Source organism: Denticeps clupeoides, chromosome 13 (assembly GCF_900700375.1).
Source record: "Denticeps clupeoides chromosome 13, fDenClu1.1, whole genome shotgun sequence".
NCBI lineage: Eukaryota > Metazoa > Chordata > Actinopteri > Clupeiformes > Denticipitidae > Denticeps > Denticeps clupeoides.
The window spans coordinates 17443003-17460129 of record NC_041719.1 but is presented as its reverse complement, the minus strand read 5'-3'; the positions used below and the strand labels follow the sequence as shown (position 1 = coordinate 17460129).

At 42.7% G+C, this 17127-nt stretch overlaps 2 protein-coding genes across 2 annotated transcripts; one reads left to right on the top strand and one right to left on the bottom strand.

The window, feature by feature from the left end:
* Window positions 1-888: 888 nt before the first annotated feature.
* Window positions 889-5909, bottom strand: lnp1 (leukemia NUP98 fusion partner 1). Its single transcript, XM_029001032.1, has 4 exons — window positions 5410-5909; window positions 3477-3710; window positions 3184-3276; window positions 889-2338 (listed from the first exon to the last, which is right to left on the bottom strand). The coding sequence occupies exons 1-4, from the start codon at window positions 5563-5565 to the stop codon at window positions 2195-2197; spliced, it is 627 nt and encodes a 208-aa protein (XP_028856865.1). The 5' UTR covers window positions 5566-5909; the 3' UTR covers window positions 889-2194.
* Window positions 5910-11187: 5278 nt separating this feature from the next.
* tomm70a (translocase of outer mitochondrial membrane 70 homolog A (S. cerevisiae)) lies at window positions 11188-16962 on the top strand. Its single transcript, XM_029000689.1, has 12 exons — window positions 11188-11494; window positions 12758-12931; window positions 13095-13221; window positions 13339-13448; window positions 13674-13822; window positions 14118-14325; window positions 14535-14669; window positions 14933-15040; window positions 15121-15237; window positions 15338-15435; window positions 15546-15668; window positions 15803-16962. The coding sequence occupies exons 1-12, from the start codon at window positions 11261-11263 to the stop codon at window positions 15954-15956; spliced, it is 1737 nt and encodes a 578-aa protein (XP_028856522.1). The 5' UTR covers window positions 11188-11260; the 3' UTR covers window positions 15957-16962.
* The last annotated feature ends 165 nt before the right edge of the window (window positions 16963-17127 follow it).

Sequence of the window (17127 nt, the reverse complement as noted above, 5' to 3'; positions counted from 1 at the left end):
AGGTGTCAGTGGAGTCACCTGCAATGGTCGTCTGGCACTCAAGCCAAAGTGGTGGAAACAGTTGCAAATGGTTTGTCTGGAAACCATAGTAACCTCACATGTGCCTGCAGCTATGTGCCAGTTGCATAACAATGTCTGAATACATAGGTCCTTAGGTACTGGTCATCATTGCGTCTGTCACAGTGGGGCTCCACTCCTGGGTCCGGACCAGAGTTTCACGTTTGTCATGTGTAATGTTTCCTAATCGTTTTCACCTGTGTTCAAATTGTATAAAGCTGCCCTGTTCGTTTCTGTTCACTGTCGGGTCTTTGTTATGTTACATGTTCACCAGTTACCGGACGTCCTTCTTCCTCGTCTAGTTTTGTCACCGTCTCAGTTCACCTGCCTCGTCATGCCAGACGGCTGTGACAGTCAGTAGTTCTGTGTCTTGATGCAAGTCTGCTGATGACACTTTGAGACAAGCAACATCTGACTGCCTGCGACCCGAAGGCTCACCATGGCCAGGTGACTCTGCTCGTCCGTTAAATGACGTCGTGTGTTCATGGCTGTTTGAATGATGAGCTGGGAATGACTACTGACAATACCAGCTTTTTATACCCGCAGAACGTTGAGATTGATGCCACATTGAGAAAGGTTGTCTCTTGGTATTGGCCCCATTATGGGCACACTTGTACACAATGAGACCATTACATGGAAAACAAAAAATGAGGTGTGTCTGTCACCCCAATACAATTGCCTCCCTATCCCAAAAATGTCTGAAGTGAAACAAACACCATATGTATGACATCCAGTAACTTATTGTGAGTAGTGTATAGAAGCATATGCGTAATTGATCATAAAATGACTTCTCATGTAAAACCATTAAGGTGAAAAATACATACCACATAATTTGTAAGTTCACTGTAATTTTATTCCACTTACATGTATGTGTGTCAGAATAATTTAATACAAAAACACGCTACAGAAATAGTCTGGCGCTATTGTACATTCATGCACATCTGAAGCTACAAAGACAGGAAAACAGCCCAAACATCCTTACAGCCCTTACAGCCATCTTTATGACATATTTCAGAAGTATATATTAGTACATTAGTAGTAATTTGTAGATGTATGGCATTACATTACAATAGACATTTCTAAGCACTTGTGTTTTTTGCAAGACATAGTGAACAGAATTATCAAACAATGAACATTATACAAACTGCAATGGATGAATTTACATTGATGCACAATTCCACATTGAAGAACATGTCATACCTGTAAACACCTAGGTAATTATTTTGGCAATTTTAATAGTTAAAAAGAAGTTTCCTCACACTCAGCTGCAGGATTACATATAGGCTGGTATTTACCCTGGCAAAAGTAAATTTTATTTATAAAGAAGATGCACATACAATTTTACATTTTTGCTTTGTACTGTACAAACGTTTATGTCATTTCCTTTTACAAAAACCACAGTATGACGACAGAATTTAAGTCATTCATTACAGATCATAATTGTTTCTTCTGTTTTTGGACATGATCTTGTAACAGAGTTGTTGTAAATGCAGAGACACAAGAGGGTTGTGCAAGGGGGACTGGAAGACTTCAGGGACAATGGACATGAGCCGATGGCCAATAGGAGGGTTCAGGCATGGTGACATTTCCATTGCAGGCTTCTTCCAGAGTCAGAGGACATCATAAGAGGACCCGGATTTTGGAGCAAGGCATGATTGTGATACCAGGCACACAGGATGACCATTTACAGGAAAAAAAGAAGTGAAACAGATTAGAACATTCTTGTTTGTTTGCAACAAATCGAACAGGAGTGTTCACCCTAGATATCCCTAGAGATGACTTCAAACTCTGAAAAAAAAGCTGAAACATGCTTAAAAGGTTGCTTCTGATGTGTAAAATGGAAATGTTACCTATTAATGATTATTAACCATGAGCCTTGTCCGCTAGGCAGTTATCATCAGAAGTGAAATGTGTGATTCAAGTGAAATGTGCACAGGTGTGTCTTGACAAAATAGAAATGCAGGTTTCCACATGGACGATGGTTTTTGGGGACTAAAAAAACTATTGACTATGTAATAAACATGCTTTCACACAGTAGCTCTATTAAAAGACAAACGTATTGTTACTATTCTGTAAGATCAAAGGTTAGAATTAGGCATGAAGTATGCAGGTTAGGTGGCTGATTCGGCCGTGTTGATCAGCGTTGTCTCCGGAGTGAGAGCTGGCGGCGAGGGACGCAGTACTCTTCATGGTCTGGTGAAAACGGCATCTCCCCAGACTTCCTCCTCTCACAAGCAGCAGATGAGCTGCTTCGGGGACGAACCTGATCGGGCTTCCATGCCTGTATGGTCAGCCAGTTAGAGACAGAGTTTAGATATGTCCACATGTTTGTTACTGTAGATCTACTAAGGGGAATGCTCAGTATAAATTCGTCATGCAATTTTAATACAAGCACATGCCTAGAGATTAAATTATTGGCCTTATGTTTTATTGACAAACAATGAGCATGAGCTTGGGATCAAGGATGGTGAGTAGTTGAAAATATCTTATGTACATATATGCAGGACAATATATGTTTTTTCTATTTGCGCTGCATTGACACATGGTTTTATTAACAACATATTTTGTATTTCTGTGTTTGAAAATCTATTATACACACACTCACTTTCCATAACTGCTGTTTTCTATGCAATTTCGCAGCCGCCAGAGCCCATCCTGGCACACTAGTTGCACACATTTTACACTTTTCACTCACACATTTATGTAGAGCAGTCAATTCACCTGGCGTGGTTGGAGCAAACCAGAGATCCTGAGAAAAACACTGGGAGGGCATGCAATCCCAATCATATCCAGAATTTGAGCTCACAACTTTGCATGAGGACAGTGGTGGGCAGTGGTGGCACAGCGGGTAAGGAAGTGGACCTATAATCGGTTCAAATCCCGAACCGCCCAGGTGCCACTGAGGTGCCACTGAGCACAGCACCGTCCCCACACACTGCTCCCCAGGCGCCTGTCATGGCTGAGGATACATTTTGTTGTGTGATTACTTTTACTTTCACATAGTACACTGAACATACTGAGGAATCTTGGTTTTTCTAGTAATACTTAATCATGATTCCAGTGGGGTTTTGTGTGGGAGAAGGGCTTAACATGCACAGACACAGATATTGTTTGGTGTTGCGTCACCTCTTTGTGGAAGCGATGTGAGCAGTGCGAATCTTGGACTGCTCCACTTCTCATGTCTTCATGGCAGATCAGACAGTGGTTATTTGCATCACTCTGCAGCACACACAGAGCACAGAGTGAAAGAACTTGGGTCTTGGGTCAACAACCCTGATACTAAGCAAGCTGATCCACAACACAGCATGATTCATAATGATCATTGCCAGCTCAACCTAAAAAGTTAAACTTCGGATGATGTGCGTATTGCACTGCTGAATAATATGTGCATGCATGTTTGGGAAAAACAATATATCTACCAGGGACACGAGTTTCTGGTTGCGAATCCGTAGCCTTCGTTCAAAAGATTCTGCCAGCTCAGGGATGGTGGTGATTGCAGAACCTGTCGCTGAGGCCTTGGATCGACTGTTCTCATCAGAAGAAACGCGACGGGCCCGAGGGTGAGACCTAACTTCCTTTTCCTCTCGAGTTTTGAGGTGGACCAGCGTAGGGAGCATGGTGGCATTTTGGAGATGCATAGCATCCAACTGCGTCTTAGGACAAGATAATAAAAAATATTACAAAATGTGATGGTTGGAAAATAATATTCAGAAAAATCATAACTTGATGATTGTGTTCATACAAATTTTTACTGCTTGAATAAACAGGGTTGAAATTAAACTCTTGTTCAGTGACACTGTAAACCTTGAAGGTCACCAATTGAAGGTTACTCCCCTGAAACCCTAGTCACTCATTAGCCACTGCATTAATTAAATAGGTTTTTCTTAAGCACAGGATAGATCACAGAATGATGGAATCCAGTCTTGGACCCAAAATGCTCTTAATTCATTACACTCTCAAGCCTGCATGAACACAGTTATATTAAAAGATGTCTAAATGCAACTAAATTTGGTCTGGTTACTCAGGCAGCAACAATCAAGACGTGGTGCCAGCGGGAAGACTCAACATCTCACATTTCACAGGCATGTGTCCATGCGTTCTCAAGTCACTGAAGAAGGAAAAAGCGAACAAACATTCGCTTAATCAACAAATCCATTTTTACCCCCAAAAAATATAGCCAAGGTGCTCATCACTCAGGACAATATTGTGTATCTCTAATGCTTCTAGGCTAATTTCCTCTAATATTAATATTAATCCATCATAAACTAAATTGTTTAGCAGAAAATCTGTAGTTTGCAGGATTTACATAAATTGCAGAACCGTGCTTAAAAGCTTGTTAAAGTGCAAACGATCATAGTAGAATGGTGTCATCAGCATAAAATGATAAGTCTGGCACCAGAAACTTGGAATTGACCAAAATTTCACTTTCAACAAGAGTGCCAAATGATATATACCAAAGACAATATGAAATCTGACCAAATACAAATGTACATACACACATATGCTGACCCTGTATGAAACAACTATATCATCTATAACTACATTGGGAATAAAATTATTTGCATACCTCCACCCACTAACACTGATTGGCACTGGTCTCTCTCACAGTTGAGGAGAAACGGGCAGCAGCCCGAAGCCAAAATGCTGCATTGTGGTGATCTCTCAGAAGTTATTTTGTTCCCAAATTCTACATACCTCATAATTAAACCAGCTATGGTTGTGTGACCAGATTAAATAGAGACTAAAGCTCTACAGACCCTCAGTGGTATTTAAAGCTGAAGCCAGAAGGATGGCCCTGACCTTTTATCCTGCAGACAATTACATTGGGACGTAATAACATTCTCTGTAGGGGGAGATATCGACAGATCAACACCCTGCCAACTACTCTGGCTCTGACTATCAATGGCTCATTGCATGTGAGCTGCAGAAAGTTATTTTTTCTCCTGCCATTCAATGTCTTTCTAGGCCTCGCTTTGTACAGTTCACAAATTATTGATCACTGGGTGTGTGCATATGAGAGGGAACGTATTGTGCGTGTGAATTTCCGTGCGACAACAGGGTTGTGTGTGTGCAGGAACCGAGAGGTTGAAGCTGGGGGGTTGATAATAGGTCACCACACCAAATCACACTGCTTGTCTCTCCATGCCACCTCAGTTTAAAATGGTTAAAATGGTTAACAGTTGGTTATGAATAAGCATGTGAAACACTGTTTTTAATTATAGGTCATTTGTCATGTTGAGATCAAAGAGTTTCATGACAATGCAAGTTCAGTGAAGAAGCTTACATCCCCTGAACATTTTCGAAAAGCTAGCGTGTCCCAGCTTCCTCAGCTTGTCCTGGGGTGGACCTTACCTGGCAGGGTAGTGATGCCCTGCGATCGGCCTTGGGACGCGTTGGCCTCCTGAAGCTACGTTTCCTCTCTTTGGCCTGCTCCTCCCCTGCACCGTGGCCCCAGTAGCTGCTCATCCACTTGGTAAAATTACCATCGTCGTCCTCATCATTGTCCATGATGATCGCGGGCAGCAGCCGGAGAGACAGCGTGAAGGCTGGAGCGCGGAGCTCAGTACGGGGCTCCTCGGGTCCAGAAGAGGGGGGTTGAGCCGGGCTGGATCTGCTGCTGCTTCCTGTCCGGTGGTTCGGCTGCTGTGTGAGCGTGTGAGAGAGAGTGAGTATGAGTGTCTGTGTGGAGATGGTGTTACTCAGTCACTGGAGGCTGGAGCGGAGAGGTACGTTTGCCGTAATTGGATCCCTTGGGTCTGTACCCTCAACGAGTTGTTAGCTGCTGAAAGCCGACCCAAAAAGACACACTCCCAGCTTTAGTCCAAGTCTTTAAATAAGTGAATCCACTGTAATCTATTTAGCACCAGAGAGGGCGGGGAAGAATAGAGGGAGGGAACAGAGGAGGGGAGAGTGGGATGGGAGTGGGGGCAGCATGGGCACTTTTAATCTTTCCATTACAGATCCCATGGCCTGGGGCTCCGACTGCACACTGAAACTCCAATTTTCCCATACTTTCCGCTGGCTGAGCACATCAAACCTGTCAATAATTATGGAGGGCTCTGTGCGGGTGGATGAGAGCAAGAGAAAGGCAGGCAGAACTTGTAGACAAAATATTTGCATATAAGAGTGTGTTATTGTGTGCCCTGCATGTGACTGTGGTCTTGTGAAGAAATCCTTCTTGGGGACGTGGACATGAGGTTGTATTGTGATTTGAATCCTTCTTGATTTATCTAAACCAAGCCACTACACTGACTATCACATGAAATAATATCACATTTCTGGTTGTTACAATACAATATTACACTGTCTGCGTGTACAAAGCTACAGTGTATTATCAATCATAATCATATTAATTTGTTTCTTTTAAGGTAAATGAGGAAGTTTAGAGTTATTTAATATGTAATAAACCCTGTAAACAATCATTGCTTGTGCAGTGCTTTTTCAAATAGGCTAATTCTGGCATATGTGCCCATGTTTGAACATAGACAATGATAAGTGACATTGTAATTAACCTCTTTTCATATGGCACAGAGTGTATCCTGGCTGACCCCATTTGGGATATGACAAGTCCCCTTCATAAAAGCCTGATCTGGGGCACAGCGTCGCACCCCTCCAGCTCTGTCTACTGGCCCGCTCCATTTGTTCTCCAGACTGTCACTGCATACTGTACACACACAGACACACACACACTGCATTAAATGGAGCAGAGAGCACCTGTTGGGGATGCACATTTTTCTTTCTGTGACAGCCTCCAGTGGTAACCATCTGTGTTGCTGCGATGTGGAAAAAAAAAAAAAAGAACCGTCCCAATAAAACCACTTCAGTTGATTTTACCACAGTGACTGATTAACATATCACAAAATGTGATGACATTTCCCAAGAAGGATACAAAAATGTCATGTTATTTAAAATGAGACATTTTACTTGCAGTAAAAATGATGGGAAGGTGGGGAATGCTTGGAATTAGTAAGACATTTGGCTTGAAATGCATTCAGTAAAAAAAAACATTACGTGAATGTATGGTTTCTCAGGTTTCCAAATTAGGCTGGAGAGAAAGAGGGATCACACTATGGCAAAGATCTGAAAGCATTTTTGAGTTTCCAAATGTTTTGAACCCTGTTTGGAGGCATGTTTTCTTTTGACATTGTATGCAGAACATATACAGTTGAAACCAAAAGTTTACATGCACTGTATAAAAAGACATTTGACTTAATTTTCTTACTGTCTGATATTAAATCATACAAAACCCTTTCAGTTTTAGGTCCCAAAATAATTTCTATTTCCTAAATGTCAAAAGAATGTGTGAGATTGTTTTAGTACTTTCTTCAAAGTCAAAAGTTTACATACACCAAGGTTACTGCGCCTTTAAACTATTTGGGAAAGCCCAGATGATTATGTCATGGCTTTGGAAGCGTATGATAGGTTAACTGACACCACTTGAGTTGAATGGAGGAACACCTGTGGATGTATTTAAAGGCACGCCTCAACACACTGCTTCCTTTTGTGACACCATGGGAAAGTCTAAAGAAATCAGCCAAGACATATGGAAGAGAATTGTGGACCTCCACAATCTCCAGATTTCAGCTTCAGCAAAAGTTAAAGCTTGGGCGCAAATGGGTCTTCCACATGGACAGCGACCCTAAGCACACTGCAAAATTGGTTACAAAAGACAACAAAGTCAATGTTTTGGGGAACATAATAAAAAATAGCTCACACATTATTTAGACATTTAGCAAATAGAAATTATTTTGGGAATCCAAATGGGCCTAAAACTAAAAGGGTTTTGTATGATTTAATATCAGACAGTAAGAAAAAAAAAATATTTTTATACAGTGCATGTAAACTTTTGGTTTCAACTGTAGATTTACAATCAGCAGTTACAGGGACAGTCCCCCCTGGAGCAACTTAGGGTTAAGTGTCTTGCTCAGGGACACAATGGTAGTAAGTGGGATTTGAACCTGGGTCTTCTGCTTCATAGGCAAGTGTGTTACCCACTAGGCTACTGCCACCCTATTGAGTGGATGAGTGTTCACCACAAATATGTACAAAGCTACATTCTTTCTTCTTTTACTTTTGCCTGCCCCCGTTAGGGGTCTCCACAGTGGATCAACCGTCTCCATCTCCCCCGGTCCTCTACGTCCTTCTCTTCCACACCAACCACCTGCATGTCCTCTCTCACCACATCAATAAACCTCCTACTAAGCCTTCCTCTTTCCCCCCTGTCTCTCCTCTGTACCTGTCCAAACCAATGCAATCCCGGCTCTCTGACTTCCAAAACATCCAACCCTAACTGATCCTCTAATGCATGCATTCTTCAATCCTGTCCATCTTTGTCACCCCATTATAAATCTCAGCATCTTTAACAGCCCCGTACAGCTCTGCCTCCTGTCTTTTCGTCAGAGTCACCATCTCCAACCCATATAACATCGCTGGTCTCACTACTGTCCTGTAAACCATCCCTTTCAGTCACACTGCCTGTCACAAATTGCTCCTGCCTCTCTTCTCCACCCATTCTAGCCTGCACTCTCTTCTTCACCTCTCTTTCACACTTCCCATTGTTCTGCACTGTTGAACCCAAGTAGCTGAATTCCTACTCCTTCACCAGCCCTACTCCCCATAACCTGACCATCCAGCTGTCCTCCCGGTCATTCACACACATGTACTCTGTCTTAGCCCTACTGACCTTCATTGCTCTCCTCTCTAGAGCAGATCTCCACCTCTCCAGGTCTCATCCACCTGCACCCTACTCTCACTGCAGAGCACAATCAGGAAACATCATAGTCCATGGGGACTCCTGTCTAGTCTCATCTGTCAATCTGTCCAGAACTCACCGCTGTCACACTGTCTTCATACATGTCCTGTACCACTTTTACATACTTCTCCTGACTTCCCCATATAGCCACAGCTCCTCTCGAAGTTCCCTGTCATTGTATAATACTTCGCCACGTCCATGAAGACACAGTGCAGCTCATTCTGACCTTCACTGTACTCCTCCATCAACACCCTGAGAGCATCTGTAGTGCTCTCTCCCAGCATGAAACCATACTGCTGCTCGCTGATCATCACCTTGCTCCCAACACTCTTTCCTATTACCTCATGCTGTGGCTGATCAACTTCAGTCTCATGTAGTTACTGCTTATCCCCCTTTTCTTGAAAATCTGTACCAATTTACTTCTCCATTCATTAGACATCCTCTCACTGTACAAGATGGTACAAAGCTGGGGCAGTGGTGGCCTAGCGGGTAAGGAAGCTAGACCCTTAATCAGATGGTTGTGGGTTCGAATCCCAAACCGCCAAAGGTGCCACTGAGCACCCTTTCATGGCTGCCCGCTGCTCACTGCGGGTGATGGTTAAAAGCAGAGCTTCATATTGTATATCATATTATATATTTGATACAAAAGATCTAATTAATCATTACACTGGATAAGAGTGTCTGCCAAAAGCTGTAATGAAGCAGAACACGGCGACCTCAGCTCGGCGGGGTGACCACAGCTGTGACAGTTTTGTTTTCAATGGCTTGTACTGGTACCTGAGACTTTTGTAGTACTATGTGTTCTTGCAAGTTAATTTTAATATTTAACAGGATATTTTACATTTTACTGAATTATTCCATTTATTCCATTTATTATTTCCAAAGTATCATTTATATTATGTATATTAAGAATTAAAGCCATTTTTCTTTAAATACAACAAATGTGAACACTGGCTAAACTAAAAAAATATATATAAACCTGTCACACCGAATATATTATAGCATTGCCATAATGTGAATAAACCAAACAAACCTGCTATCAGTAGCATTATAGTAAAGTAAAAAAAATACTTAGGAGCAAAAATTTGACAGCTTAAAAGTGCAAACTAATATTTTTTAACTGCTGCAATGAGGAAAAAAAACATGAAACAAATGTCAGCTATGGTTTACTTTGTTCAGCGTAGCTACTGTTAAAAACAGTCAGTAGATGGACATTAAGCAACACAACCAAGAAAAAAATGTTGATCTTGACAATTTAACTTTTATTCGTCTAATTAAATAGGCCAAATTAAAAAGAAAGTGTTTCTGATTTAGATCTGATTATTAGCCCTCATGCCACAATAAATCAGCAATCATGGCACAGTTGATTGTCACATAACTCCTTCCCATGAGGCATCGTTTTAATAGGTTTATCATGAGTTGTGTGTAGTCTGGTCTCACTTCACTCGATCGAAATGTCTAGTGCCCTAAGTCCAACACATCCTTAGCCCATATTTCAGCCATTGTTCATTAACAGTATATTGTAGTGTATGGTGAAGAGCAGTCTTGTAATATACAGTTGACACTGTCGAATCTAAGATGTGCCATCATCCGCCAGTGTTGTACAAGAATGTGTCTTCCACTACAGCCTTGTTGTTTCAGGCCGGTGCTGACACAAGCACCAATTGATTTTGTTGTGTGATTCAGCTTCCAGCGAAAATTGATCCGAGAGCTCATCCAAAACTAGGGATGCATGATCCGTAAATAATAGATATTTTACACTATGTGTCAGAACTCTTGAGGGCTATCAATGAACAGACTTTCAAAATCCACTGTAAAAAAAACAATTTAATACATTCAAGAAATCTAAGTTGTTTACACAGACCCTTAAACCATTATTTTCTACAAGAGGAACTGGAACATTTTGTGTTTTTCATTACACTGACTGTTTATTGCAAACAACAGCATTGTATTGTACAGTATCAAGGAAAAAACTGAGTGAGAGAGTTCATGTACAGATTTCATCCTTGACGTGTCAAAGAATGGGACACTTATGGCCACAGACAGAGGAGACTGAGCACTTTAAAAAAATTAATAGTCATTCATATTCAGGCAACATTTCCTAATTGATGCAGCGCCTGAATGCTGTAAGTATAAGTTACCACTAGGCGGCACTGTTGTATCACTTACTGTTTACGGCACTACTCTGAATTTTTCGCTATTTCGTGTTACCACAATATGTCAATATACTGTTTGCGATATTTAGAGTATGGAAGCTATACATATATTGTTTAAAACAGCAAATGGCTCAGGAATTGCCCTATGTCGACGCCCCGGTTGTAGTTCCGCTATCGGCGCCAGTATCCCAGGATTCAACGGGCTGAGACCTTTGACCCCGCCGTGCGTACCGACGCCAGAGGAGGCGGCGGCGGTGGTGGTAGTGTGTGCTCGCTGCCCGTTGCGTGGTGGATCATGGCCGCTTCGAAGCCCGTAGAGCCGCAGTCCGGGACTGGTCTCCCACGCTGGCAGCTGGCGCTCCTGGTGGGCGCCCCGATCGCGCTGGGGCTCGGCGCCGTGTACCTGTGGAGCCGCTGCCGCGCCAACGAGAAGCGGGGTAAAGGCGAAGGGGAGCGGAAGGCGCCGGAAGGCAGTGCCAGCCCCGTACAGGGCCAGCGGAGCCCCGCCAACCAAGAGCCGGCGGACATGGTAGGGGCCCCGTCCCGTTACTTTGACCATGCAGTGAGGCAGAAAGACGGCCAAGTCGGCTCTTCGGTCCCGCCAAGCCCGACCTGCGCCGCGGCACAGGGAGAGGGGAAAGGGCGGAAGTCAAGGACACGGGTGGAGTGCGGCTGTAGACCCGGGTAAACCCGCGCAGGTTGTCATCCGCGTCACCTGCCGAGGCGGCTTCGGCGGGGCTGCGCTCCACGGGTCCCGGTGTGAACGTTTTTTTTTTTTTTGCGTGGCGGAGCGTTCTGACAGATCACGGCCTGGCCTAGCCGGGTTTAGCCTAGCACCTCCTGCCTTAGCCGCGTCTAGCCACCTAGACAGACCGACAGCTTTCTTGGTTCACTTCGCAGGATTAAAAATGGGAAATAAATGCGGCGTCTGCGCTATAACGAATGTTCGATAATGTATCGGCTTCATTAGTGGGATAATTGGTTAGCCACGTGTGTTGGCTTCCATTCACAGAAGGGACGCCCTGGAGAAGGTAGTTCTGTGGACTTGGGTGCAGAGGCCAGGGTTCGTCCGGCCTCGTTATCGTCTGAAGAGTGGCCGCTCGTCGCTGCCGCCTGGCCGCAGACCACGCGTAGTCTTATCTTGGAGGATTAGTTGAGCAGCTAAGCGTCTGAGCTCCAAAGAGCACCGAGCAGATTCGTCTATTTGGCGTGGGAAGCGCTGCCAGAATTTTATACCGCTTGTGATATAAATCGGACGTGTGCTCGATTTCATCGGAGTATGACAATGAGGGGATTTTACTGCACCTCCAGCCAGCTGGTTGGGATTAAGGTGGAGTCTGGAGGAGATCATACTGTCCTCACACGGTCGTAATCCCCCTATTTACCCCTCACTGGCTGAGCCTGAGACGCCCAATGCACGACGGAGCCATGCTGGGCTCCTGATGACTGGAGCTAATCAAACACTGCTGGTTAATATACTACGAGCATTATAAACGCAACATTTACTTGACCAATGTAATCATACAATGTTTTTGATGTCATTAGACCTCACCTATATGAACACATAATGCAAACATTTGTATTGAATTTTCAGTTTCATTTTATTCCATACATGTATTGAATGTTAATAGTTCACATATTATTTCTAAGCTGTAGCCTTAATACTGTACTTTTACTGTTGTGCGGTTGTTTTGCTTTGGGCATCTGGATGCAGAGACCTCAATGTAAGATTCTGTGATATTTTATATGTTTTATAATGGTCGGACACCTATTTGCACTTTTCTTCTCTCAGACCCCGCTGGACCGTGCTCAGTCAGCTAAGAGTAAGGGCAACAAATATTTCAAGGCAGGCAAATATGATAACGCAATCCAGTGCTACACAGAGGCCATCAACCTGTGTCCCAAAGACCAGAAGAGTGACCTGTCCACGTTCTACCAGAACAGGGCTGCAGCCTATGAGCAGCAGGTCAGTGATGTCACAGGTCAAAATGACAGATTATACTTTCTTGGGTTTTTTTGTTTGTTTTATATGAATCACTGAAAATGTTAAGATAGTTTAAGGCTGTGTGTTAAGAAGTAGCCATTTGACCTTAATTCGAAACATGGCTTTTATCATTCTCCTCTTGCAGATGCGATGGGCTGAAGTGGTGCAGGACTGCTCTCAGGCTGTTGAGCTTAATCCGCGATATGTGAAGGCTTTGTTCAGACGTGCCAAAGCGCTGGAGAAACTGGACAGCAGGAAGGAGTGCCTGGAAGGTTTGTTTAAGGAAATCGTGTGTTACCTGTTGGTGGAGGTTTTTAGGGGAAAACCCCCTGCAGCGGGACAGAGCTGGTTGTCCGGCCTGAATTTCATGCCTGTACGTTCCCCTGCAGATGTAACTGCTGTTTGTATCCTCGAGGCCTTCCAGAACCAGCAGAGCATGCTGCTGGCAGACAGGGTGCTGAAACAGCTTGGCAAAGAGAAAGCAAAAGAAAAATATAAGGTAACGCCTTATGTATTCAGAAAGCAAAAAAATGTTTTGTGGTATAATGGACTCTGAGTGAGTGTCAGTGAGACAGATTGTAAGTGTAATTAGACCTAAATATAATTTTATATTTGTTATTCCATATGGAATATTCCAACTTTGTCTTAATCTTTATTCCTCTTGTTGCATTGAGCATGTTTATGACTCAAGATATGAATACATTTTTTTTGTTATATTCTCTAGAATCGTGAGCCCCTGATGCCCTCCCCACAGTTCATTAAGTCCTATTTCAGCTCCTTCACTGACGACATCATCTCCCAGCCCCTGCAGAAAGGCGAGAAGAAGGACGAGGACAAGGACAAAGAGGGCGAGGCTGCAGAGGTCACTGAGAGGTCAGAAAAACATTCTGGGTGTGGGGGGAGGGTGTAAGTTAAGTGCCTTCTAATTACTAACATTACCCTTTCTGTTAGGTTTTGTTAAGTTTAATTCAATCGCTTTTTTCTAATTATTGATTTATGTTCATTATGGAATGTTCCTGAGTAAAATGAACACATTGTATAGAACATGAATCAAGCGTAAATCAGATCACATGTCAAAGGGTCTTCAAAGAAAAAAAAGTTCTGGATGCGTTCTTGCTGATTATAGGGTTTTATTTCTCTTCTAATGTTGACTGCTTTCTCTCTGCAGTTCCAGCTACCTGAAAGCCAAGCAGTACATGGAAGAGGAGAACTACGACAAAATAATCAGCGAATGCACCAAAGAGGTGGAGTCTCAAGGCCGCTATACAGCGGAGGCCCTGTTGCTGAGGGCCACCTTCTACCTGCTGATTGGCAACGCCACCGCTGCACAGCCCGATCTTGACCGCGTTATCAACATGCAGGACGCAAATGTCAAAGTGAGCAGGGCACTTGCCAAAATGCGTCCGTGTCCTGTTACTAACTACCCACCTATAAAGTGATAAAGATGCTCAGCTGCAGTAAATTCTATATGTCACTAGCAATGCATGTTGGCATTGCTAGTGTCTTAACGTGTGTGTGTTTATGTGCGTTGGACTGCTTTCTCCTTTCTGACGATGCTGTTGTTTTTCTCTCTGTGCCATGCCAGCTCCAGGCAAATGCCCTGATTAAGCGGGGTAGCATGTACATGCAGCAACAGCAGCCACATCTCTCCACACAGGACTTCAACAGTGCTGCTGAGATCGACTCACACAACGCTGATGTTTACCACCACCGGGGACAGGTAGGTTCTTCTCATCTGAAGATCCCTCAGATCTTTGTGAATTCCTTGTACATGTTGTATCTTTTTGCAAATGTTTTCTGCACTGAGTGCTCTCTTGTATTGTGCACTTTGTTCTTCTCCAAAGATGCAGAGGCTTGTACATATCAGTTTGAGTTGCATGTTTCACTATGTACACCTACTTGCCTTTAGCAGTCTTCTTTGTCATTCACATTCTGTGTAATTGTGCTGTCATCAGTGCCCATACATGTTCCTCTGTCCTCCAGCTGAAGATCTTGTTGGACCAGGTGGAGGAGGCTGTAGGAGATTTTGATGCGTGCATCAAGCTCAGACCCGATTCGGCCCTGGCTCAGGCGCAGAAGTGTTTTGCTCTGGTGAGGAGATACACATCCTTTTTTAAGTTTCCTGTAACAGTCATGTAAAAAAAAAAAATTAAATTAAAATGTCTCTCCAGTACAGGCAAGCATATACTGGAAACAACCCTGCCCAAGTGCAGACAGCCATGAATGGCTTTGAGGATGTAATCAAACGGTTTCCCAAGTGTGCTGAGGGTTATGCTTTATATGCACAGGTATGAATTTACCATCAAAATTCCCATAAATTTGTCTACATTTTGGACACTATACTTTTACTCTGCGTTTAATCTGACCGTCTCAATGTTTCCTTGGTAGGCTCTCACTGACCAGCAACAGTTTGGGAAGGCAGATGAAATGTATGACAAGTGTATTGAGCTGGAGCCTGACAACGCCACCACATATGTCCACAAAGGGTGCGTCATCACTCTGGATCATTATTTTAAACTTTGTGTGGACCGAATTAAAATGAGCATTTCAGCGTCTTCCCACACTTCATCGTGTGTGTATGTATATGTGCATGTAGTCTACTCCAACTCCAGTGGAAACAGGACCTGGACCTAGGCCTGGAGCTCATCAGCAAGGCGATTGAGATTGACAACAAGTGTGACTTTGCATATGAAACTATGGGAACCATTGAAGTCCAAAGGTCTGTTACATCAATTTTTGAGGGGCTAGTTAGTAATGTTTTTATTTAAAAAAAAAAAAATGACCCATTGACTTGTCATATTAATGAAATAATATGAAACAAATGTCTCATCAATCAAATTGTTGTTTCCACAGAGGAAATCTGGATAAGGCTATAGACATGTTCAACAAGGCCATAAACCTGGCCAAGTCTGAGATGGAGATGGCTCATCTGTACTCTCTGTGCGATGCAGCCTACGCCCAGACTGAAGTGGCCAGAAAGTATGGGCTGAAGCCCCCGACACTTTAATGCTCCTTCCCGTCCCACCTCTCCACTGCTCAGCCTGACTCTGCTGTAAATGCTGATGTTTCATTTGTTTTATTTTTGAAAAGGTGTCAAAAGATGGAAGGCAGACAGAACATGTTCTACGATCTTGTGATTTATTTAGATGTCCTCAGTATTCTCGGTGGAATATGTTTGTTCAGAGACAGAAAATGAGTGAGAGCTAGCGAGAGAATGCACTTTTTTTTTTTTTTTTTTTTTTTTTAAAAGTTATTTCTGAAACAGTCATTTGCTGCGTCCTCTTGTCATTTATTGCTTAAACGTTCTCTTGTCATGATTCTTTACTTCTAAAGATGTTTCACATTCCATAACATCTTGATTTCAGAAATCATCCAAGACTATTTAGAAATGTTGCCGTGCCAGATTGAAACATGCAACACAACTAAAACAAAACATTAAGACCTGCTTGTCTTTTTTTGTATTGTTCAGAGCAGTTCTGTCTCAACGTCTCCATGTCATAGCATCTGCTCTCATGGTATGGGAAATATTAGTCCAGATATGTATGTAAACGTTTGTTTGGCGTATTGCTGGAGTTAAAAATGTTTAAAGCCAAGGGGACTTGAGGCAAGGTTCAAAGATGGGGCTTTTTATATATATATATATATATATATATATATCCATTTTTGTTTTGGGGGATTTGCTTTATTTTCTTTTTATATTCTGTACAGCATGTGTGAGACTCTTCTTTATAAATAAATGTTAATAAGATTATTCTGAATCCTAACTGTTTAAGAAGAAAAGGGGTTTCTGTGGCCTCTTGTTTAGTGCTTTGTATGAATCTTTAGTAACATTGACATTTAACTCCAGATTATTAAAGCTTCTAAGTGTAACAAAGGTTTGTTTTGTTAAGTTCAAAGAGGTCCTGGCCATCTGTGAGCAAGAAGGCCATTGTATACCCAGGGAATAATTTTTTTTTTTCCCCCCCCCCATGTTTTGTCAAAAATAAATGACCAAACACTAGGTTATGCATCACTCGCTTAAGACTCAGACCTTTTGTGTTTCTAACATATTCCATTAGCACAGGCAGTGGCTTTTATTAGAAAAACAAGCCAACATTCTGATTAATCTTATCTTGAAGTCCTGCATCATGAACTTTATATATGGAGAATTTATTTTCTTTTGCATGACTTTTCTGCAC

Coding starts and splice junctions, on each gene's coding strand:
- lnp1 (XM_029001032.1), bottom strand. CDS start 5,565: ATGGACAATGATGAGGACGACGATGGTAATTTTACCAAGTGGATGAGC. Junction 3,711..5,409: donor GGGCATCACTACCCTGCCAG/GTAAGGTCCACC, acceptor TCTTGTCCTAAG/ACGCAGTTGGATGCTATGCA. Junction 3,277..3,476: donor ACCAGAAACTCGTGTCCCTG/GTAGATATATTG, acceptor TGTGTGCTGCAG/AGTGATGCAAATAACCACTG.
- tomm70a (XM_029000689.1), top strand. CDS start 11,261: ATGGCCGCTTCGAAGCCCGTAGAGCCGCAGTCCGGGACTGGTCTCCCA. Junction 14,326..14,534: donor TGCAGGACGCAAATGTCAAA/GTGAGCAGGGCA, acceptor GTGCCATGCCAG/CTCCAGGCAAATGCCCTGAT. Junction 15,669..15,802: donor GGAACCATTGAAGTCCAAAG/GTCTGTTACATC, acceptor TTGTTTCCACAG/AGGAAATCTGGATAAGGCTA.